The sequence below is a fragment of the Netta rufina genome, assembly GCF_964035555.1.
Source record: "Netta rufina genome assembly, chromosome: 1".
Taxonomy (NCBI): domain Eukaryota; kingdom Metazoa; phylum Chordata; class Aves; order Anseriformes; family Anatidae; genus Netta; species Netta rufina.
Window position 1 is genome coordinate 117,786,081 of NC_140123.1, and position 23,897 is coordinate 117,809,977.

The 23,897-nt window shown below is 35.1% G+C and overlaps 1 protein-coding gene across 1 annotated transcript in view; it reads left to right on the forward strand.

The window, feature by feature from the left end:
* ABI3BP (ABI family member 3 binding protein) overlaps positions 1-23,897 on the forward strand; it is a gene marked incomplete at its 5' end in the record, with an annotated part of 147,110 nt that overhangs the window by 101,665 nt on the left and 21,548 nt on the right. Inside the window, 15 exons of the mRNA XM_084294807.1 lie at positions 644-718; positions 1,860-1,934; positions 2,298-2,372; positions 4,244-4,318; positions 4,950-5,024; positions 5,507-5,581; positions 7,143-7,217; positions 7,690-7,764; positions 8,781-8,846; positions 9,127-9,201; positions 13,709-13,804; positions 17,332-17,442; positions 19,788-19,871; positions 21,106-21,174; positions 21,553-21,765. Coding sequence (XP_084150933.1) covers positions 644-718; positions 1,860-1,934; positions 2,298-2,372; positions 4,244-4,318; positions 4,950-5,024; positions 5,507-5,581; positions 7,143-7,217; positions 7,690-7,764; positions 8,781-8,846; positions 9,127-9,201; positions 13,709-13,804; positions 17,332-17,442; positions 19,788-19,871; positions 21,106-21,174; positions 21,553-21,765 — 1,314 coding nt within the window. The remainder of the gene's footprint in view (positions 1-643; positions 719-1,859; positions 1,935-2,297; positions 2,373-4,243; positions 4,319-4,949; positions 5,025-5,506; positions 5,582-7,142; positions 7,218-7,689; positions 7,765-8,780; positions 8,847-9,126; positions 9,202-13,708; positions 13,805-17,331; positions 17,443-19,787; positions 19,872-21,105; positions 21,175-21,552; positions 21,766-23,897) is intronic.

The following is a 23,897-nucleotide window of genomic DNA, read 5'->3' on the forward strand; positions in this document are numbered from 1 at the left end:
AAGACAGATATTTGTGTTTGTCAATAACTTGTATAATGGTTGGGGTGTGGGGGGTTAAACACTCTAATTTTGGAAGTTGGAAAACTTGTGTCTCAATTTCCACAGCATGTGAAAGAGGTACTTGTATTTTCTAGTTACTCATTTACAAGTGCAAAATTATGATACTTACCTGTTCCCAAAACTTCAGTTTGGGAATAGCTCTGTCCATTTGAAAATTAGTTGTAAATTTCCATGTTTCTTCTGCTCTGACTGCTTTGCTGGAAATGTTGTGTTGTTTTTTTTTTAATGCTCTGTTAATTTAAGCAAGCAGCAGATTTTTGGAATGTGAAACACTGGAGAAGTGCAGCTAAGGGAACTGTTAGAACTATAGCAATCTACTCTGTAGAAAGATTTGTTGCAGAGAACTGGGAGAAGTGGAGAGTTAATCCAACACTGCACTGTAACAGTCACTATGTCTGTAATCTCAGCACTAACACTTATTGCATTGGCATTAGGTCTCTTTGTGATTACCTTCAAATGGAAATAATATTTCCTAAAAAAAACCTTTCTTTACAGAAAATGAATATCCTGTCAGGAAAATCAAAAGACCTCTGATTAGTCATCACCCTCATTACAGCATTCAAAGCTTAGCTCATTTTCACAGGTCCAAAAGAAAGTCGACGAGTCACTTTCAAGCCCAGAACATCACCAAGTCCAGATGTACCATACACAAAACCTGGTAAATACCTTGTTGTTTTGTTGTGCTTGAATATTTGGGTTTTCTTTTGGGTTGTCTTTTCTTAATTAATAAAGTGTTGATTAACATCTCTTCATATTACAAACGAATAGATTTTGTAATGAACATGAAATACATGTGTAAAGGAAGATGGAGCTGGTTTATATATTTGATTGCTGCTTTTTGGTGGGTTGCATATGCTTTTCTGTCACATGACGGTTGTCACTGATGACTAATTTGCATAGCAGAGTAAACAACATATAAACATTGTAACAATGTTCTTGGAAGAAATTGTATCTCTTCTGTTCAAGTGTGCCCTGGTAATGGAATTAGACCCTTAAAAGTATTCCTTGCATGCTAGCAAATTGCCAAACCTCCCTAACTTGTAGTGGTTCTAAAGGCATCAGTTGAAACTTCCTTTAGTTAGTGCATATTCACTAATATTTATTGCAATTTAAAAAGAAATCAGTAAAAGGGAGTATTGTACATTTTGATGATACTTACCACTAATTCTTTGTACATTCTTGTTTTATGAAGTATTGGTACCTATTATATTTACAGTTGAGCAAACAAAGACAATGTTAGGTAATGATATTACCTTGAGATTATTTTTTTTTCCCCAGCTACTCTGTGGACCAAATACTGTGGATCATTATTCTGTTTTCCACATGATCTGTTCATGGGTTTGATTTGTTTTCTTGTTTACATATTGATCTTAATTCTACTCTGTTCCAGGTACTGAAAGAGTCCTAGCTGTTGTTGTCTTCACAGAAAATTTCTCTTTCACTCTTACATGAATCACAATTGTTTTGACTCTAGTAGGAGACAAGCATGCCATGGCTACTGCAGTTGTCAGCTTTGAAATACGGATGGGAACATCTCAGCTGTGATTGTCTGCGTTCTTTCAGATTTTGTTCCTTGACTCCAAATGAGATTTCGCTTACTTGATCGTTTTTCCACTCATTTTAATTTATGTTTTTCTTTTCCTTTTAAGCACTTGCATATGTCTGTCTCTCAGTTTTTCAGTCACTCATGCAGAGATTGCAGTTTGTTTTTTCTTGAAGGCACAAGGCGTGCAGTGCCTGTGCAATACCTGACTAATTTCTGAAGAGTATATACCCTTAAAACAAGTCTTTCCTTTCAGCTCCTAAAGAACCACAACATGTACCTTTTAAACCTAAACCAGCTCCCATTCCAGATGTTCCACACGGCAAGCCTGGTAAATTACCTTGCCTTTTGTAATGCTGTGGTTGATAATTGGGCATCCATTTGTGGTGGAGGTGTGGGGGGAGAAGGGGGGAGGTAGGGGGGATGTAGAGTTGTCAGCAGTACATTTGCTATTACCTCTGTACTACTATAGCTTAAGAAACCTCTGCAATAAGTCATACCACTGATGAAAACTACAGTAATTCAAGATTTTTTTAATATTGTGTTTGTTTTACTGGAAGAATAGTAGGAACCCATATATTTAGATGAATGATATGAAGTTATTAACAACATGTACCCGAGCAACAGTGGGGAGAGAGGAAGGGAGGAGGATCTCTTCATTCTTCTGAGCATTTATCCAAACTTTTTCCAACAGGAATCTTTCCATCCTTCCATGAACCAGTTACTGCTATGATTCCTCATGTTCCTGAAAGAACAAAGGCAACACCGGGTAATCATTTGCTTCATAAATAATTACTCTCTTTTTCATTCTTGTTAGAGAAGGTGCTCATTACATCATATTAAAAACTAATAATGCAGTTTTGCTCTGATTCTAGATACCAGCTTGCTCTTTGATCTTGATAAGGGAAGTAATGCACAAACTCATTTACTTTTGAAGGTTCCTTTCCTCATCTTCTAGCCATTCCAATCAGGAGACATAATTCCTTCAAATGTTATATATTTTCCAGTAAAAGTGAGCTTTATTTAAAGAACAGATAGTGATTCCTGTCGTTTCTGCATCTGAGGTATGGATACTGTTATCGTAAAATGCTGTTCTGCTTTACTATTCATTGTATAATTTTATGGAAGAATGTATGAACTACAGCATAACATAAACCAAAGCATACAAGTTATGTGACTTCACAAGTCAAACACCAGTTCTTAAAACCATTTTCTCTGTTAACTTTTAGTAATACCTACTGGGAAAACTTTTTTAAATATGTGAAACATCAGTCTCAGAATTCTTTCTTCTTAACTTGCCAGATGGGGACTAAATAAGGGTGAATGAATCCATGCAGAATAGGGCAGTAGGATTAGCAATCTTTGCTAATAATTGTTCTCTGTCCCTGGTTTCAGGGGAGACAGCCAAGATTTTCTGAGAATTAAGTGGTATCATTAATGAAGTAATAACCGCTGTTTAATAATCTTTTATGTATGTTTTTTCCCTGTGGCAAATAGGAAACTAGAAATGCTTTTCATCATGTTCATATTTTAATATCTATTCTCTGTATGCATTGATACTTAGGTATTTGGTATCTTTACATAACTTTATGAAGTTTATGTGCCTCGTCATACACATCTGGGCCTACCTGATGGAATCTTTACGTGCACAAAATGTTTCTTCAGAACAAGCGGGTGCATAATGTACAGGCTAAGGTAGATTTTTGAGGACCTTTCACATTGGTGTGGATCACAGACTTGCAAGTGTTTGCTGAAAGTGCTAAAACATCTTTTCCAGTACAAAAGTCATGACAAGAATTACTAGAATAGAATAAAATAGTTCTTGTTGGAAGAGACCTATTGGTTGGTTGATTGATTGATTCCAACTGCCTGATAGCTTCAGGGCTAACCAAAAGTTAAAACTTATTAAGGATATTACGCAAATGCCTCCTAAAGATGGACAGGCATGAGGCATCAATCACTTCTCTAGGAAGTTGTTACAGCACCTGACTACCCTCTCAGTAAAGAAGCTTTTCTTAATGTCTGGTCTGAACCTCCCTTGATGCAACTTTGAGCCATTCTTACATGTTCTGTCACTGAATACCAGGGGAAAAATGTACCTCCCTCTCCACTTCCCCTCTTCAGGAAGTTGTAGAGATTAATGAAGTACTGAATAGTATGGAAATGACAGGGATAAATAGTTCCCATGTAAAAACAAGGAATTTAATTTATATATCAAGTCTGATATGAAGGGCCCACTGAAAGACAGGTACTGTCTTCAGATTCTCATGTACAGCACAGAAAGGCTACTACTGTCTGTTTTTGTCCCATTACTTTATTGTGTGCTGTTTGTGACTGTATTCTTCACTGCTTCATCCAAAGCTACAAATCTGTGTATAACTGTTGGGAAGTCTGTCCGTGTCAGTGGCCATTTAATTTCTTTTCCTTTCTTTACAGGAATTCCAACTGACTGATTTTCAGCTTGTCTTATTACAGATTAGATCATACTTCCTTGTGTACTACGATATTCCTTGTGTACTATGGAAACAGTGTTTTTGTTTGTTTTGTTTTGAAAGAATATTTCAATTATTGTTATGGGTGCTGTTTTTTTTCTTTTTCTTTCTCTCTCTCTTTTTTTTTTTTTTTTTTTTTTAATTTCAGCTCCAAGTGAAAAACAATTCATTCATACCAAACCAAAAAAAACTGAAAAACCAAGAGTGCCACACACCAAACCTGGTAATTGAGTCAATCTTGTAATTTTGTGTGTTTCTATTTAATCATTCTTTTCCCCTAGCCTGAGTTTTTGTGCTTTAAACAGAATTATTCATATCTGGTTTTATGGTGAATCAATGGTAAATCAACCTTTAGATCAGTCAATCCAAAATGTCAAAACTACACTGAAAATAATAGTAGCATCTGTAGTATATGTTTTTCCTCCTTCTTATTACATTCAGCAAATGATGAGTAATAATTTGAGTGTTGACAGATTTCAGTGGCTTAGATACACTGAGTTCTCTCTTATTGCTGTCTTGTAATCAGAGGGGCTTCTCTATGAGCGTGTTTTTTCACCCACAAAATGCAGTCTAACTCCTTTAAAATATGTTGTTACACTTAGCAACTGACATGTGTTATACTGAAACAAAAGTACTTTTAAAATAGTTAAGATCTGTGTCTTTTCCCATTTTTGTTATAGAAGTAATGTATAGATGTTAATAGAAGGATACTGATAACTGTCAACAGTTGATTTTTAAGATATTCTGCTACTCTTTAGTTTGGGGCATTTTGAAAGCTTTAGAAATAATGCAAATACTGCTTTGTTTCTTTTACAGTTAAATTTTAAGATTCTCAACATTTTCTCCCTTAACAGCAATACATCAAACAACCCCACAACCACTTATTACAAAATCTTCTACTACCACTGAGCAGTCAAGGGCAACAATGGGTAAATACATTTCCTTAAACTTAAGATGCAGGTCTTTTTAATTGTTCGATGGGGAAGTTTCTAGAGAATATGCTCTGGTGTGTTCTTTTATGCAGTATCAGTCCACTGTCCATCATTCTGCTTACACGCGTGCATGTTTCTTAATACAGAAGAATCTCAGTTCTATCCTCGAACTAAGGCAGAAATTGCCTACCGTTCATGTCTAGCAAGAACGCTGTATTTTTCAGTTCTCCAACCAACTTCAGTGGTCTAATTTTTCTTTTAGAGCAAGAGTTCTAGCCACTAACTCACATTATCATACAGCACAATATTAGAATATTTCTGTGTTTTGGATAGCCATTTTGTTTCAGGTTCCAGAAACCCATGGAATTGTTATTGTCTTTTTTTTCAGGCATTTGAGGCATGCACTTTCTGTGGGCTAAGTATGGCATTGGATTGTGACTCCTGAAAAATACAACAATAATCTTTTTCCTTTCTTTCAGCTCCAAAAGAAACACTGCTTGTTCCTTCCAAACCCAAAACATCTGTTGAGCCAGAAATACCACAGACTAAACCTGGTAATTTAAAGTTTTTAACTTTAAAAGTGTTATTGGAGCACTACCTTAGTTACACTTCTTGCTGTCATTTGGTACTACAGGGATGTGACATGATCGGTATTTAGAGAGAAATTAGTATAATTGTTCAACTTGGAATACCTCAGTGAATTACATCGAAAAGAATGCCCCAGAATTGGGTCATGTCTATGGGTACACAAGTTAGGGTGGCTATTTTTTAAAAATTTATTTTTTAATTGGTGGATAGAAGCCATTAAAATATGAGGAACTTGATTAATTTGAGTGAAGATACACTACTGTAACTGGTTTCACTAAGTTCTTTTATTTGGGGGGAATTTATTACACCAGATAAATGTGCAAGTACTTTTGAAACTCAGGCTACAGGATCGTAGTCCAAAATAGTTAGGTGGTAAGAGTACAAGTATCATCTTCTAATCAGTGCAGTAATAATAGTAAATTTATGGATGCATAGTTATAATGAAGGATGTATATTATATCAGCTTCACCTGGGGTATGAACTATTTCCATAAAAATTACTACATTGGAAGCTTACAATGGAAAAAAAAAAATCTAGGGAAGGTGTGACAACATGATCATAAGAAAGAACAACACTTAACTTTTCTTCATTCCTAATTACCAGTCCCAAACTGGTGATACTTTATTTTTTAGGCGATTAGGTTCATGAATAGTTTTATCATTCCCCCTTTTTCCTTAGACTTCTCACGTAGCCAGAAACAATTTAAACAGAGACCCTATTCATTAAAGAACAGTACACATATTTTATTATGAAAATCAAATGGAACAGTCTAGCAAAAAAAAAATTGTTTTCTAAAGGATTATTTTGGAAGACTCTCTGTAAGTAACCAAGCTAGATTCTAAGTCTCAATTGAATTAGAGCTATTTCCAATCTTGTCATAGTTAACAAGTACCACATTTTGGCATCACTACACAGTTCAGTTCAGTAGAAGAATTTTAGAAAACAGAACTTAAGGGGTTATGTTTTTAACGTTTAAAATTTAAATCATTGTAATGACCTATATGCAAAAGAAATTCTACTGTTATCTGGAAAGTTGTTAAAAATAAATGGCACTACTTAGTCATTACCCTTCATCCTAATAAGTAGGTTACTTTCCAGCTTCCATATTTTAACCTTGTTTCTGAAAGAGACACATGTAGCATGCACTTCTGCCTGCTAGTCTTTCCTTTTCATCCAGTAACTTTCTATCTTTGACAAAATGTGGTCAAATTTGAATGAGGGAAGAATGCCTTAAAGGTAATTATATTACTACAATCTTTTAGAGAATTTTGAGGGAAATGCAAGTTAGCATCCACTATTAGGGTGTCTGTTCTGAAGTAGGTGGAGGCCCAACAGAATATTTGCAATGTCTGTCTGTCAGCATGAAAATACCTCCAGACTAATCAGAACACATGCCTGCCTTAGATCTGTAAAAAATGTCTTAAACGATGCGTAGGTAGATGTTTATGAAACAAAGGACACAGATACTTAATGAAATCCAACATCATTGATTTCACATCTCACAGAACAATGTTTTATTTCTCATAGCTCCAAGGACAACACACCTGGGATCAATTAACCTCATAACAGTTCATGTTGTTGATGGGTCCAAAATGACTTTGGGTAATGAGAATATTATGTCATTTTATTTTTATAACTTTACTTTCTCTGCTTTTGCTATACGGCTAAACTTATCCTTTAATCAACAGAAATACCTTAAATATATCTTCATCTTCTTCATTTGTTAGGCACGTTCCAGGGCATGTACAAAATGTTGCTGTTTTTAATTTTCCGGTCATGTTCCAGCCAATTTGTTTGTAATTATTTATAGAAATAAATGCTTCATGCGCATGATTGAGGAGTCATATAAAAAGATGTCTTGCTCATCTTTTCTTCTGTTGTCTAGCTTTTTAATTATGTATATCTTCCCAGTCTTGAAGTTCTGGTATAAATCCATGATTTTCAGTCAGGTTTCTATCACTCACCGTTTTTGTTTATGGTCTGCGCTATGTTTGAATTTCCCTTCCACCTGTGGTGTCTGATGTTTAAAAGAAAATCATTTGCATTTGATAAGCAATCAAATCTCCTCTTTCAGTTCCCAATGAAACATACCAGATTTCACCCAAACCTAAAACGGCTCTTGTAACTGAAATTCCACGGTTCCATACAGGTAATTCTTAGAATTTTCTTAGTTTGTTGCATTGAGAGTCTATTTAAACCTCTAATTGAGTATATATAAACCTCTAATTGAGGTTTAATGGTCTGTTCTTACTACCCTTGATAGCTTTTAAGCATTATTAGTGTTTTGTGTCTGATCCACAGATCAAAAGCATTGAAAACACAAACATAACTGACTCCCACCTTTTTCCTTGTATTTGTGAAATTTTTACCAAATTTGAATGTCAAAAATTAGTAATATGTTCTTTCCTTAATAAATGTTTTCTCAGAAACTGCAGAGAGGCTAGAGTAACTGATGTTGATAGAATGGTTGATAGATTCAAATATCAAATAGCTAGCTGTACTTATGTAAAAGCGCTTGAGTTACTGAGGTCAGTTATTTGGCATAATATGACAGTGATGACTACTTAAATTTTCAGCTTTCAGCGTGATTCACACACATACTGTAACAAATAAAATTTCAAAATTGTTTTGCAAGTGAAAGATGACAGTAGGAAAAGGTTGAAGGCTAGTAATTTTAATTTTAACTTTGATAATGACACTATGCTTCAGCAGCCATGCATAGTGCCTGCATTGTATGCTTCCAGTAGTCTTCTCAGCAATATTTTAATGTTTCATGTTTTTATCTGAATATTTGATTTTGGGGGGTTCAGTTTGGTGTTTTATTTTGAGGTTTTTTGTTTTTTTGTTTTTTACAGAACCTAATTAAATGTCTTAAGGCCATGGATACCTTGCAGAGCTAACTCTGTATCCATATACAGTTGGGTAACTGGCTGTAAATATTTTATATCTTTTCCTAAACCTAAACATGAATGTAACTGGTCAGACTGCATGATGGAGTCATCTGACCACTAAAGAAACTAGCATTTTCAGCGTGCATTTTGGATCGGAACTCATAGAATTCTCATACGTCCATTTTGCTATATCGCATTGGTGCATGGACCTTTTTTTGTGGCAAATTACACTGCTTATACACATAGCATTTAAACTGAACCTTATTTCTTTTAGCGGCATATAAAACACGTCTCACTTCTGCAAGACCAAAGCCATCTGATAAAACACAGACCAGACCTGGTAATAATTGTTTATTCACTTTGGTATGGGAAAGAGATACACTATTTATTTCTTTAATGATTTTCACCTGTTCTTAGAGGAATTTTAAGTATTGCTAGAGAAAAAGGGTGTGCTTCTTTCAATTAATCAGTCTTCAGGTAAAGCCTTTTCAATTTAGGAAAAAAAAATTGTATGCCACCACAGCAACTCTTGCTTTTTCTTCTGTAATATGGAATTGTTGGCATCACTTCGAAGTCTCATTTTCTTCTCATTAAGCTTTTTCTTTTAAACTTCCTCACAGCTCTTAGTAAAACTACACTAGCACCAGCTAGAACAAAATCACCTGGCTTGCCAAAGTGGATTGTGCCAACAACAGGTAGAGTTGTTTTTGTGTGCTTTGTTTGTTTGTTTGTTTTTAAGACATTAGCAAAAACACACGAACGTTACTTCCTGAAATGATCTTAAGCCTTGCAAAATATTTAATTACATATGATTATAGAAGCTAATTCTTTGGAGTACTGTATGTAATTGCTGTTACTAGTAATGCTATATTGTTCCTGACTGCTACTGTGAGATGGTTCTACATGTGAACCATTAAGACTATAGTCTTAGAGGTAGAGTATATAATATGTCTACTGTTTGTTGATGTTTTCCATATGATAGGTCCGGAATAAATAACCAGGCGATAGGTCCAGGTGATAATCCAGAATAAATAACCAGAGATGGTTGTATATCTAAATTGAATTAAAAATAGCCTGAACATGATATGCTCTTTTGTGTTACATATAGAGGGGATGTCATCATTGGAGATATGTGTTCTTTGACCTTTCATATTCCTTCTGGGAAATTAAATGAGCCCATCTGACTGCAGTACATCAGGAACAGTTATAGTATTAAATGAGTTAGGATGGCAGTAATCCTGGCTCAAGAGGTTTTGCTATTCACTAGTGCTGGGCAATCTACTTCACAGAAAGTGAACTTTCTAATGTCCGATCACCAAATGCATGAATACACAATTATGTTAGACAGTATGTGAAGTTTTTCCGTTCTACCATATAGCAATGTCTTTGGCAGTGGCATTTTTAGATTAAGAAGGGTTTTTTTAAAAAAGAAAAAAAAAAAAAAAACACAAAACATTCTAGGTAAACTAGCAGTATAAACATGATAATAGGTGTTTAAATTGTTTTAAGTATAGTTTATTGTGCTTACTGCTATTTTAGGTGATTGATAAGTATTATTTTAAGCAATCTTTATTTTAAATGCTCCAGTTGGAGTACCTGCTAGTCATTATTTCCATGTCTTTACAGTGGGGCTAGTTGTCAGCAAGAAGTAGTGTTCCTTTATGGTAGATGATGTCAGAAATCGTCACAAGGCTATTTATTACCTTGCTGTGTATGCTAGGTATATTCACAAGCAAATAGGTATCTTCATTTAGAGCTCTTGAAAATTATGCTTTTGCAATATTTTCCATTGCTCAGTTAAGCAAGTCTTTTTCTCCAAAGTGAGATAAGTGTCCTGAAGATGTCTGTTACCTAGATTTTGCATCCTACTGAGTGAGCACTTTCAGTTAAACATGGTGTTCAAACTGCTTAGGAAGAGTTGGTATTTATTGTCTGTTACCTGTTTATTTGTACTACAAGCGCTGCTGGGATAGTAACTTATTGATAACTTCCTGTGAGAGTACATCTTTCTTCTCAGAATTCTAGAGAAATCATCAGTGATTTTTTTTTTTTACATTTATGGCATGATGAAGAGGACTACAACTTTTAGTGAATTCTTTTCATTCTGCGCTTTATTCCTCCCTTTATGATCAAAAAGTGAAATCCCAAGTCTTCTTGTAGAGTAAGTGCGTCACAATATTGTGGCAAATGTAGTGTCTGAGCATACAAGGATGTCTATGCTCACGAAAAAAAACATTTTGTACAACAGAGGGTTCAGGTAATTGATTAAAAGAAAATCTTCTATATTCCTCCTAAGCAATGTGCCATTATGTTTAGCAAACAGTCTTGAAGTATGCAGAAGAGGCTTAAAAAAGAGAATTCCACTAACCTGGAAACCTAAATCTTACCAGCTGAGCAAAGGCAAAAAAGCCTTTTTTTTTTTTTTTTTTTTCCTTCAGTAGATGATATCTTAGAGAAATTATCTTTTAAGATATTTGGATGATTTTTGAGGATAGAGAAGTTTATTTCTTCCATTAGGAAAATGATGTTATTTTCTGTGGTTAACTGATCAGAATCCTTAACCAAGCTGTAAGGGACAACAAGTTTTCAAGCTTACATTTAAACATTACATCTTTTTTTTTTTTTTTTCCTTTCTTTGAAGAAGAGTACCTTTGATAGTCTGTTGTTTTAAGACCGCTTTGGATCTTACTTCCTTGTTGTGCGGGCAATGCTTATTGGATGCACACCAATTCTTCTTCCTGAGTGTACACATTAGCATCAATGCAAAGATGTTCCACTCCATGCAGAGTGTGTTTGGCAGCTGTGGGGCCCTGATGATATGGATATGTGGATGTCTGATGATATGTGGAATTTGTTTTTCCCAGCAGCAGCACATGGGATTGCGGTTGGTTTCCTGGCAGGCTTTTCAGTCTCCTGGCTAGCTGTATTGTTAGCTGTAATGCCAGGTGGTAAACTTGACTTTGGGAAACGGGCAGAGGTTTCAGCCACTTAACTAACATTCCTTTTAGTCTTCTACCATGTTTCCGGCCACATTCTGTATAATTTATTTTTAATGACATGGCTTTTCATACTTATTTTAGTTCATGTGATATATCTTAAGCATTATTTGGTTTAATCTTAACAATGTAAAAGTTGTTTATGGTCTATTAAACTTCTGGACAACCTTCACCCAAGTTTCAGCAATGTTTCATCTCCCTTGTGAGAGAGTTTGTTTTCACTATAACAGACATCAACTTCATGCTGTGCTTTGTTTGTATTTTTGAAAATGTGAGCATATAGCTAGGTTCTAGATAAACTCAAATATTCAAGTATTCCAGTTGTTTTTTTTTTTGTTTGTTTTGTTTTTTTTTTTAATCAATGGCACCTTTTCCCACTTCTTAAAATGATCCACACTTCTGATAGTATTCCTGCTATTCAAGGTGCAGTGGTTAGCTTTAAGGTGTTCCAGATCCCATTAATATTTCCAGGAAAAAAATGATGGAAGTAAAGAAAACATCAACACCCATTTGTCTAACACATCTATTCTCAGTTCTGTTAAAAGTCTGGATGAATGTGCTGAGTTGAAATGCTTATAAGATGCTAGGTAATGTTACATGCTTAAGGCAAATGCTATGATAAATGCAGCAAGTTGTATGACATTGCAGATACTTTGTGTGGAGATACAGGCGAACTTTTATGTGACTTTGAAGTGCATTGAAACATTAAAGAGGAGATTTTTGTTTTTCCTTTCACTTAATTTGCGCTACTATTTTACTAATGGCAGTAATACCGTATAGAATATATACAGCATGTTGCTTGTTGATAGCCAATACAATTCAGAAGAGATTGTAATTCTAAACTATATAGTGAAGAGCAAAATAAAGGCAGGCTTTTCTGTAGACACAGGTGCAAAACTAAGTTAGACATGTAATAGATATCTGGATGATTTTGTGAGATTGAGGCAGTGGGATGATGCATATTTATTGTGGGATGAAGCTTAGAAGCTAATATACTTTGACTGCAACCCACGGTGTATAAGATTTATTTTTCTTTTTAAAGCTAATGCTAATTTTCTCATGTGTCATCCTTGAACGCTAGTCATGTGAAACATTGATTAGTACTCTGGTGCTTTGTATATCTGAAGACCTAATTAACCAATTTAGTTACCTGAAGACAAATTTCAGTTATAACAAAATCACATTACATTTAAGAATTTCAGTCACAGGAACCAGGAGACCTTCATCCTATTTACCATGAAAAAATTATGAAAAATTACTTGTTTCATACTGGTGGAATACTGGTGTAGTCTAGTAATAAGCTGAGTACCAGATTAGAAACGTATGAAATCTTCAGTTGAAATGTTTTGATCATGTTGGAATAGGCTATCTAATGTGGTAATTTTTATGTGTGTGTGTGTGCGTGGGTATGTGTGTGTATTCTTTTCATTGATACATTAAATTGCTGGAGGGGGAATGGTTCTAATGTCACGAGAAGGGTGAACTTTTCACAAAAATGATGAAAGCGTCTTCTCAGTCTACCATATATAGAGTTTTTATAAAGTAAATATGCTTATTCTGTGTAGGGAAGGCATATGAATTTAACAATTTGGCTGTCCTATAAATGTCAGCATGTGAAACAATTGTTCTGTACCAGGAGTAGTTGTGTTGATCTTTTTAATGCCATTTACTTCTTTTTTTGTATATGTGTGTGTGTGTTTATATTATTTTTAAGTGGGACATTCTTCTATATACAAGCTGAATTTTACGCACACTTTTTTATGCCTCCACTACTCCAAATATGGTATGTGTTTGGTTTAGAATTCCTCTAGTTATTCAGTATGGAGGATAATCGAAGATCTTATTTTTCAGGAAGAGGAGAACTTTGCCCGTAACAAAAATCAACAGACATTTTATTCTGTGTACAGAAATACTAAAATGTGCCCTGTATTCATCCTTCCACATATAATTTTAGTTTCTTAGTAGTTATCTCTTAATCTTACCCTCTTTCTAAACATGCCTTTTACAGCAAATATTTAAAATTAAAGTGTAGACTCTCTATACCAAGACCACTTTCTACTTATTCAAATAGGAAGGTAATAGTTATCACTAAAAATACCAGTTTTACACATCATGTTAGCTAGAGTTTGGACACATACAATATAGAAGTATTATATAACTTGGTACTGCTCTGTAGATAATTAATTCATATCCTTTTGTTTCACAGAGGATGTTTATACACCTGAGGATATTACTAGACAAATTGGCGTGGATGTAGAAAAACCTTTTGAATATAGTGATACCCGGGAAAAGCCATTTTCTGGTAAGATGAATAAAAAGGACAATGTATCGATTTTTAATAGTCATAAAAAATTGGAACATCACCTTTCCTATACACACACACACACAAAACAAAAAAACAAAACAAAAAACCACCTCCACTGAAGAAGAGAAAATAATTTTTGGTCATCCTCATTAGTGCATTGTCTCTTGGCTTCAGGATGGTATTAAGAGAGAGAAAAATAATAATATTTCATGGTCAGTACTTAGTATGTGGCATATGTTTGTGACTAAATATTACCATTGCCAGTGCTCATTGTATCCTTGTGATTAAACAGCCACTCTACTGTAAACACTGATTTTTTTCATATCTGTGGGTTCCAACTAGCAGTGGAGAATGCTTAACCAAATTACCTACCCACTTATGAGAATGCTTTTTTGGACCTTAGGATTGTTAGGAAAATTAGAATGCTAGGATTGTTGCAAAACACCAACGTGGGAGTGAATAAGCTTACAGTTTTTTAACTTAAGTAGACTTTATATGTGATTTTTAACTTCACATGTGCTATAAAAGACTTGTCAGTTTTACTTCTCTTGCAAGTCTTACAATTCCATTTTCAAAATATTCAAAATATTTTTAAAGAAAAAAAACTTCCCTGAATAAGCCTTTAAAAATAGACTTCTCCTGTTTCACTTTTTTTCTAATCAGCTTCTTGGAAATTTTCTGTTGCAGCTGAAGAGTTATACTATAGTATTTTTTTGTTCCACATCTACACATAACAGTACAGACAAGCATGAAAACACACTCGCAGAGAATTTTCTTGGTTTTATTAGCATAACTAGGAATAGACCTTGCTTTTAACTGTGCTTTTTTACTGGCATAAAAACTGACTAAACTCAAAATATTTCTGACTTTGCCCTTGGATTTATTTTTCAGCTGCATCTGTTCTTTTTGGTTTAGATTCTCCTTTGAAAATATGTTATTTGGCTTTAAAAAAAGAGATACAGATACACACTTCTTAATAATTAATAAACTGCTGTTTGCTCCTAATCCCTACTGGATTTCCTTTGCACCTAATTTACCTGCACAAAGACAGCAGCCTTGCTTGACAGCTGAGTTCTGATGTTTTATCTTTTTAAATTTAATTCAATCAGAAGGTTGTATTTAGCACAGATTATGTAGTGTGGTATACTCTTAGGAGTAGCTGGATTCAAACTGCAAACTGAAAAGAAGCATGGCTCTCTGTTTTGCTTTCTTTGTTTTTTGTTTTTCTGTCATGGCATGTCGAGCAGTGATGTCCACTTAAGTAAATCCAGTCTGTGATTTGCAAACACTGCAATATTATTTTTTTAATGCACAGAGATTTTAAGGATGCTTTTACATATGCTTTTACTCATCTTTTGACATTAGATGTTTAAAGTTAAGCTTTTAGAGCTTTCAAGTAAGCCAATACCTTGAATTCTAATCATAATAGACAGTTGGGTATGTTTGTGAAGTTGGCTACTACTGTTCCATAATTTTCTTGTATACTTTTGTGATCTCAGCTCTTTTTATGGTGCCTTAATATGTATATGAAAACTCAATTTATTTGGTATAGCTATAAGTTAGCCAATATTTGACCTAGCCTTTAAGTACATATATTTTTTTTTAATATGTGTTAACTGACAGACTGACATTTACACCATACATGAGGTATGAAAAAGATGCATTACAGCACGCAGCACTGATGTGTTGTTAGTAGTATGTCCTAAGAGGCTATTCAGCCTCCTTTTTCATGAAGAGTGATAGGGGTGATAAAGTAAAGGAAATACATTCCCTGTCCAAAGAACACCTGAGATTAAATAAGTCCTAATAGTTCACAATGCCACTGTTTTAGCAATAAGCCAGGCCATCAGAAAATCCCTAAATTCTTGTGTGTGTCCTAGTTTACAAATTCAGTTAATTACATTTGGTAACATCATAGACTGTCTTCTAAATTACTGTGGAAGTAGAAGGGAATGGTAAGGATTCTCATTTTTTTTCAGAGTGCAGTATAGTAGATTCAACTGTGACACACTGTTTCAGCTTGCATTTAACTACTGTGGTTGTGTTCTTTGGAAGATACAGTAGAAACCACTAACAAGTCAGTGCTTACATATTTTTACCCCATAAATACCTCAGACAATCCCATTTCCTACATATGGGCAGTTGGATATTAATTATGGGTACTACTGTGTAGTAATATCTAGGGTACGATGACGTATAAACAAATACTATATAATTTGTCAAGTCTTTAGGTATATTTTTTTCATCTCTGCCTGATGAAGAATGAATATGAAACTTACATATACTGTTTTTGAAACCACTAAATCTTTCTGAATTAGATTTAGCATTGTTAACTGTCTTAGTCTGAGGGATAAGAAAAGGAGAAAAAAAGGGGAGGGAGGGGGTTGTAAATGATTGCAGAAGTCCGAAAGTAAAAGTGAACCAAGAAAGATGGAGATGTTCGTGTTTGTATATTGTAAGTATTTCTAAAAAAGCTTTCCCAAATGAGTCTTTGGATCTGTTCCCATCTCACCCACAATCACTCTATTTATAGGGTAAACTAGGGTCTGATAAATAGGTCGTGGGGAACTCTACATAGCCAGTAACTCAGTATCAGGCAGCTTGCAGTTTTGTTGATATTGGCAGCATATTAAGAATTATATTCTGTTAAGGATTTTCTCCTCTTAGGTACAAGAAGTCTTTTGTTACATATACATGTTGCACACATCTAGTTTTTTCCTAAGGGAAAAAGTGCAGAGGTGAATAGTGGACAAAAAATCTTTTCCTTTTGCCTTTCTTTTACTTGATAAAATCCTTTGTAATTGCCTGGAAGACACAGAAAAATGTTCTGTATCAGTTATCAGACTTAGGTTCTCCTTTCAGAGCTGGCTGTCAAAGGACCCTACCAGATAAATTTAATGCATATTGGCTGGAAATGTGCATTGAAGCAGCCTAGTTGGTTGCTTCAGGAGTTTCTAACATGATAACAGTCTTTTTTTTTCATATCAATCCATGAGCTGACTGTGACTTTCATTTTTTATGTTGAAGTGACATAAGATAACATATCCCTAATAATCATTTCGCTTTTGCTACATCTTATGCTTTAAGCTGAAAGTGACAAGTTTTATCAGTTAGAAAGCACAAACGAACTGGAATTTTGTGAGTAGGGTACTGAAGACATTTCCATCTAAACTCAGGTGGTGTTTATTGTGGGAAGAAGTATCCCATCAGCTGCCAAAAAATAACTGTTGACAGAAGTGAGTAACTACACAGAAAATAAATCTCTGAAGTATTTGTACAAAATCCCAAAGGAGCTACATTTTCTCATTGTAAGCTTGGTTTAAAGTTCCACACCACCACTTCCCAAAGAATTTAAGTCTGAAAATACAACTGGCTTTGGCTCCTTGCTTCACCTCTTTGCTTTTGATTATAAATGAAACATGAAATATTATTTCAGAAGTCAGAATTTAACTTGTAGTAGGTTTTCTGATTTTATGGAATTTGAGGGTAACTAATTAACGACACTGTTCTGTAATGTCATTCAGTAACTACATCACCAAGACCTCAGCGTCCTCCTATACCTCCTGTCAAGCCTACACCTATGCGAAGAAAACCTCTGCCTCCAAATACTGTGACTGGTAAACCAGGGAGTCCAGGTATCTCAGCCTTTCCCCATAAATATTTTATAGTGTGTTAGATACTGAACTGACTGGTTGTGTACAGGAAAATTTTATAGTATAGATTCTCTGTCTTGAATCAAATGTGTTACCTATAGAAACCAGTTTTCTGGAACATGCATGCCTTGTCTCTTTTGTCTTTATACATTGTGTTTTCCTAACCTAGTTGTGTAAAAATCATCCGTAGCAAGGGAGCTGAAAGCCAAGTAGCGTCATGGAAGTCATCCTTTAAAACATTTCAATGTCTACTAATAGCATTTGCAGTTACTTAATGTATGTGTCAGATGGGAGATATCAAATACTGTGCTTCAGTATGCACCCACAATTGGTAATTCATAAAGGAATTCTGTCCCGTGTATGTGTCCCTATACGATAGATATGGCACATCCATTAACCCCTGCTAATAACTTAAGCTAATAGGCAGCCAGAAAACTCACTGGCAGGTAGAGGGATATGAGTTATTACATGTACAATGAGTTTAACTTAATCTATGTGTAACAATATTCCTGCTTCTCAGTATCAGTGTAAGAGCACTCAGAATCTTTTACGTTTACTATTTTATTTTAATTTTACCCTGAAGCTAATATTCAGTGTCTTCTGTATATTTTGTTTGTGGATTTGAAATTGGAATCCAAAAGTTAATGATATTGCATCTCACTATGCTTAACATCATGAGTAATGCTCCCCTCTTCACATTACTCTTTTTAGTTCATTGGAAATACAAAGATCTTGGCTCTGATGTATTACTTGCTTGCTTTTTCTGGATTGTTTCATTTGGGGCTTTGTGTGTTAAGGGGGTTGTGATTTTTTTTCTGAATTTTCTCAAAAGGAGAGACTGCCTTTCTGTTTGGGCCTGCTAGGGAAGCCCCTTTTGTCCTCTCCCTCTTTTGCTCATCTACAAAAAAACTGTTCCATCTCTGCGTCAGCCAACATCCTTGTGAGAAAGTTTACCCCTGTGGCAGGTCTTCCTGTTGGCAATGGTGGAAGGACCTAAATAAATCTTCAGTATTCTGTGCATCAGATTAGAACTACAACCTCAAACATGGATGAAACAAGCTGTATATATTCTCAACAGCAGAGCCAAGATAGAAAAGTTGTGTCTGTACTTCCTGTTGACTGGTGGCGTTTCCGTAGTAATAGCTAAAACAGAGCATAAGACGTTGTCAGTCTTGAGCTGTAGCACAAAAAACCTTCACTTCTTGCATTTTCTTTTGCTTGTAATGAGATCTACGCTTATTTTCTTTCTTAAATCTGTAATTCATCTACCAGCATTTTGGAATTCCACCTTTTTTTCCATACGCTAGAGGCCAGCTTATGGAGTAGTCAGCAGTTATCATGCCTTCCTAGACATTCAAGATGGAATAAATCAGTTAGATGATCTGGTCCTTCCTTGTGGGACTGGTAGTAGATTTTCCTTTTAGTTTGTCTCATAATGTTTGTCCTGCTTAGTTTTGAACATCATATGAGTTTCTTCTAGTTCCCTGGAGAAACTGTTCCACAGTATTAACAGGAAAATTTTGCTTCAGTGTTCTTCTTGGATTTTCCCTTTTATAACGTTGTTCTGTTTCTCTTTCTTATTAACACTGTGATTAATTCCTTGCTTGTATCTTTCTTACTCATCCACTAGTTGAGTGTTATGGGAAGGTTTCTATGCAGACATTAAAGGTCTCCTGAATGGAAAAAAAAAGGAAATTGGAGTGTTCCAAACCTTTGTCAGTCTGCACTCTAGTGAGAATCTTCATAAATTTCCACTTTTATCCCTAACTTCCATTTTTTTGAACTTGGTTCGTCAACATTCTGCCTTTAGTCACCATGTTCTTCTGTGTCATACATGCAGGGAAGGTGACTACATTATGTAGTTCTTGGCTTTTTGGAGGTGAGATTTCGCAGTCTTACAGTGGTTGTCTAGGAGGTTTCCAGGTTTCTGTTGGTGACTTCAGCTGTTCTGTGGTGTGAAGAAATGTGCTCTTTTATTTGTGAAACAGTTGGTTATTTTGCGTCCATTTACCAGTCAGTGCTTAATAACCAAGTTCTAGCTGACTGAATCTGTCAAAGACAATCTCCAAATAGCAAAGAATTTTCTTACTAGACTTCAGGAATAGGTTCTATTGGCAATAAAGAAAACACAGAATTTTCCTAAATCCAACTGGCAGCTGTTGAGTAAGTTTTGAGGGGAATGTCATAGTTTAAATGAAATCATGTGCCCACTTATTTTATGAATCACTCGTCAGAAATCTGAGTTTTGTTAGAAGAGTGAAATAGCTTTTTGATTTTCTAAATAGTGAATGCCTTGTTGCCATACGTTCCTTCTTCTGTCACTATAGCTAAATCTGCTGGACCAACAACACCCGTGAGGACAGGAATTCCATCTAAGATACCAACAGCTTTTGCAACTCCAGAGTATTATGGTGAGCATAATGCAGACAGCTCTGGTTTCTTTTTTCTTTTTTTCTCTTTTTTCTTTTTTTCTTTTTCTTCATTAACATAAAAGTTTCCATTTTTTCCTCTGGCTTCCCTTTCCTAAAATATATTGATGCACTATAATATAAGAAATACTCTGTCTGGAGTGATTCTGATTTCTGTTCATGCCACTTTGACTTTTGCAACTTGGCTGAATTCACCTGGCTGTCATCTGATACACATCTTTGAAAAATGAGAACATGATGGCTCTTCCATCTTTTGAGAAATCAATACATGCTTAGTAGCCTTTCAATACTATTCAGGGTCTACTTTAAATCTGTGAAAGGTGTAGATAAGACACTTATTTTCCTGAATGTTTCATTTTGCATAGGACATAAATTTAAATTATTACTTGAACAGTGTCTGACAGTGGTCAAGATGGTTGTGATATACTACTATGTATCTGATCGATATGCAACTATCTAGATAGAAAAAAATGCAATAGGATAAACATTATAGATAGTAGATAATTAGACCTTTTTGTGGGGAATTAGACCTAGAGTTGTGGGGAGGGTGTGCTTAGAATTAATTTTTGAGACAAAATATAATCTCATGAAACTAGGTGAAAAAAATGCTTGCTCTGAATATATCATATGTTCTGTTCATTGATGTCTATTTTAGTATTTGTATCTAAGGAAAGATTCTGTTCAATATACTGGCTATTTACCACAATATTGATGTTAAGAATCCTGAATGCTCTAGCACATTTCTGCTCACAACAATGTTTGTGTACAATGCCTTTCACATTTTGTGGAAGTTTTACACTCTGAAGACAAAATTTGTGGTGTCCTTGTCACTATTTTTTGAAAAGTTGTGTCCCAACTTAATAGTACTATACATTCTTTGAATATGAAGTGAACTCTAATTTAAATGGCCAGTACAGTGCAAAAAGTTGCTTTTAAAAGGTCCAAAGTACACTTCACATAAATTGCATGAACTGAATCCAGCAGGAGTTGTGAATTCTGTCATTCTGATTATAACATTCTTTATGCTGTAAGTATGGGGTTTACCTAGCACCACAGCCAAAATTGAGTCCTTAAAAGGAAAAAACAGATCTGACATCAAAGGTCTACCATGGAGGAACTTTAGCAGGGATGATTTCAAATGCCAAATGAACTGTGAGATACAGCAGTTCTGAAACTTTGTTTATTGCAAATTAAATTACAACCGTGTCTCTTGCAGTCGATGCAACTGTCTTCAGTTCAAGTCCTACATCAGAAACAGATTCTTCAGGCAAACCAAGGTACCAAGGTAGGATTTTAATAGCTGTGGTGTTTCTTTTGGGGGGAATGCATGGACACTGACCTGTTTTATATCAAAATTATCTTGTTTGGTTATTTGAAGGCCAGAGCTTCATTTGATTCTGTCTATTCCAGTCAGATGAAAGGTGACAACAGAAGGGTGAAGGCAGTGCAGATTCCAGGTCTAACAATACCCCACCCCCAAAAAAGGCAGCTTAGGAAAGAGTATTGAATATATAGTTTTAATTATTAAACATTTGTGTTTCATTTTGACTTGTACAGATTTTTACATCAGTCCCTCAACTGGAAGTTGTAGGATGGGTGGAATGGCATCGATGTTTTGTTAAAAATATTGTACTGAATAACAGCTCTTTCTTATTACTCTAAGCCCCTCATGTCAAGTACATGAAGAAAGATGATGATGTGCCTTGCTCTATCACAAGCTCTCTCGAACATTTTCCTCAAGAAGAGGCTAGCATCAAGGAAGAACCTACTCGTCCTCCACAAAATCCTCCAACCAACCTCACAGTGGTGACTGTTGAGGGTTGTCCAACTTTTGTCATATTGGACTGGGAAAAACCAGACAATGACACTGTTACTGGTTGGTTTGATTTCTTTCTATTTTGTGTCAGAATACAGTATTTCAAGCTTATTTTTACTTTGACAGTGATTTTGTGCCATTTAAAATAATACTTTAATCCCAAAAGTGTCTTACACTTCAGTGCTTTTATTTCATGCCTCTGTGACAGGATTCTTTATTGCATGGCTACTTGCACATAATGCAGACATCTTTCTTGCCATTATGTTTTTGATCAGTGAGCCAGATACAATGAAAGTATCTGTCTGGTAGGTCAGTAGAACTCTGCCAGAATATTACTTGCTGTACCCATTGTAAGACCACAAAGTTCTCTTTGTGTAAAGATTCTATTCATTTGAGTCTATGCCTATGCCTATGAGTACCTAGGTAGGCATGCAAGAAGACCACTCATAATTTTTCTGTCTGCTGTGTATCAACACAAACTTACCAGAATTGAATATGAAAATTACGGTTCTTCTGTACTGTCAGGATAATAGCTTCCATTTTTACCACTGTTATAAAAGAGAACTTTGATCTGCAAAATCACTAACTCAATCACTGCTGTGGCCAAACAGATTTGGCTGTGTTGCTTTACAAGTGAGTAGAATAAGGAAGTCTAGGAACTGTGAAGAGAAAGATTTGATCGCTAGCCATTCAGTTTAGCGTGTAAGTGGGATATTTTCAGAAGTTGCTTTACATGCATGTCATGACAGATTTTACTGCAGAGCTGTAATGGTGACTGTCACATGCTCTCTTCCCCAAAATAGTCTTCCCTTGATTCTCTAGAAATAATTACTAAGCTCAGCCTGGATTCTTTCCTGTTCTTCCCACAATTTTGAAAAATAATAAACGCAGATCCAAAGGCACACTCAGAACAAAAAAAAAGCCTCTACCACCTTCTTCTGAGAAAGAGGAAGAAAGTTGCCCCTTCTGCTGAATTAAAAGAGAAGAAAAAAAAAAAGACTATAGGCAAATAAAAAGTAACAATAAGAAAGAAGAATGATTACCTGACTTGTCTTCCGTAATGTGCTGGAAGAAGTGTGAACCTATTTGTAGCGTATTCCTAGCTTTAACATTAGGCTGGGGAGAGGCTCTTTGTGAACATTCTCCTTTCTAGGCAGTTCAGATATGCCTCTTTTTATCCAGGGAAAACCCTTTTTGTTGCTGTTGTCATTTGGAGGCTTCCTCCACAGACCTGTCCTTAGCTTGGTAAGATCAGATAACTTGCTTAGTTTACATTTTTTTTTCTTGGAAGTAGACCTGTTTTTCTTGAGTACATTAATGAACCCACTGCAGCACAACCATTTCAACTGCAGAAATAGAAAAAACATTTGCATTATAACTGGAAAAACTGTCAGCATGCATCATGTAATGAGGAAAGCAAGGTCTGATTTCCTTCTGATACAGTCTTATTTCCATTATTTTTTGCTGCTCCTCATAAGACTTGTTCTCTAGACCGTTCACCAGCTTCATTGCCTTTCTCTGGACATGAATATACATAATACAAAATGTTTGAATTCTGTGGCTTAGAAATACTCCCACTGAGTTTTTGTCCTTCATCTTAATGTCTAAAAAATAAGTCTGTTAATGACTCATCTAAGAATGTTTTCTGTAGTCAACAAAAGTCAATGAATCCCATTTTCTCCAAAAGGTGATTGCTTCATATTGGCACAAGAATGGTATTACTTGTTTAGAAGAACTTAAATCAAGTTTTCTGTCATCTCCTTTTATTTTTGTATTTTTAAAAAAATGTTTTTTCAATGTTTGATTTGGACATCACATCTTTATTTTTAATGTGCAGTTTCAGATAGAACTGTGGATAATTTGTTAAGCCTTATTTAAAAAATACTGCTGTCGACTGTTAGTTAATATGTTGCATGAGGGTTTTCATAATATTAGGTATTACTAAAACCATAATTATACTTTGGTAATGGGAAGATCTGACAAATAATAGCTAAAGTAGTGGTCAAGCTTTCCTCCTTGTTTTCATAAAAGCTGCAAAATGTCAGGGACCAAGAACTTTTTTTCTGGTGCCCTGCTCCTCCTGTTGAGTTGTCTCAGAGATGGAGGGCAGTGTATTGTCTAGTCCACTGAGGATCACTGTTAATATACATTAACAAGCAGATACTGGATGCACTTCAGTAGTTCATTGTATG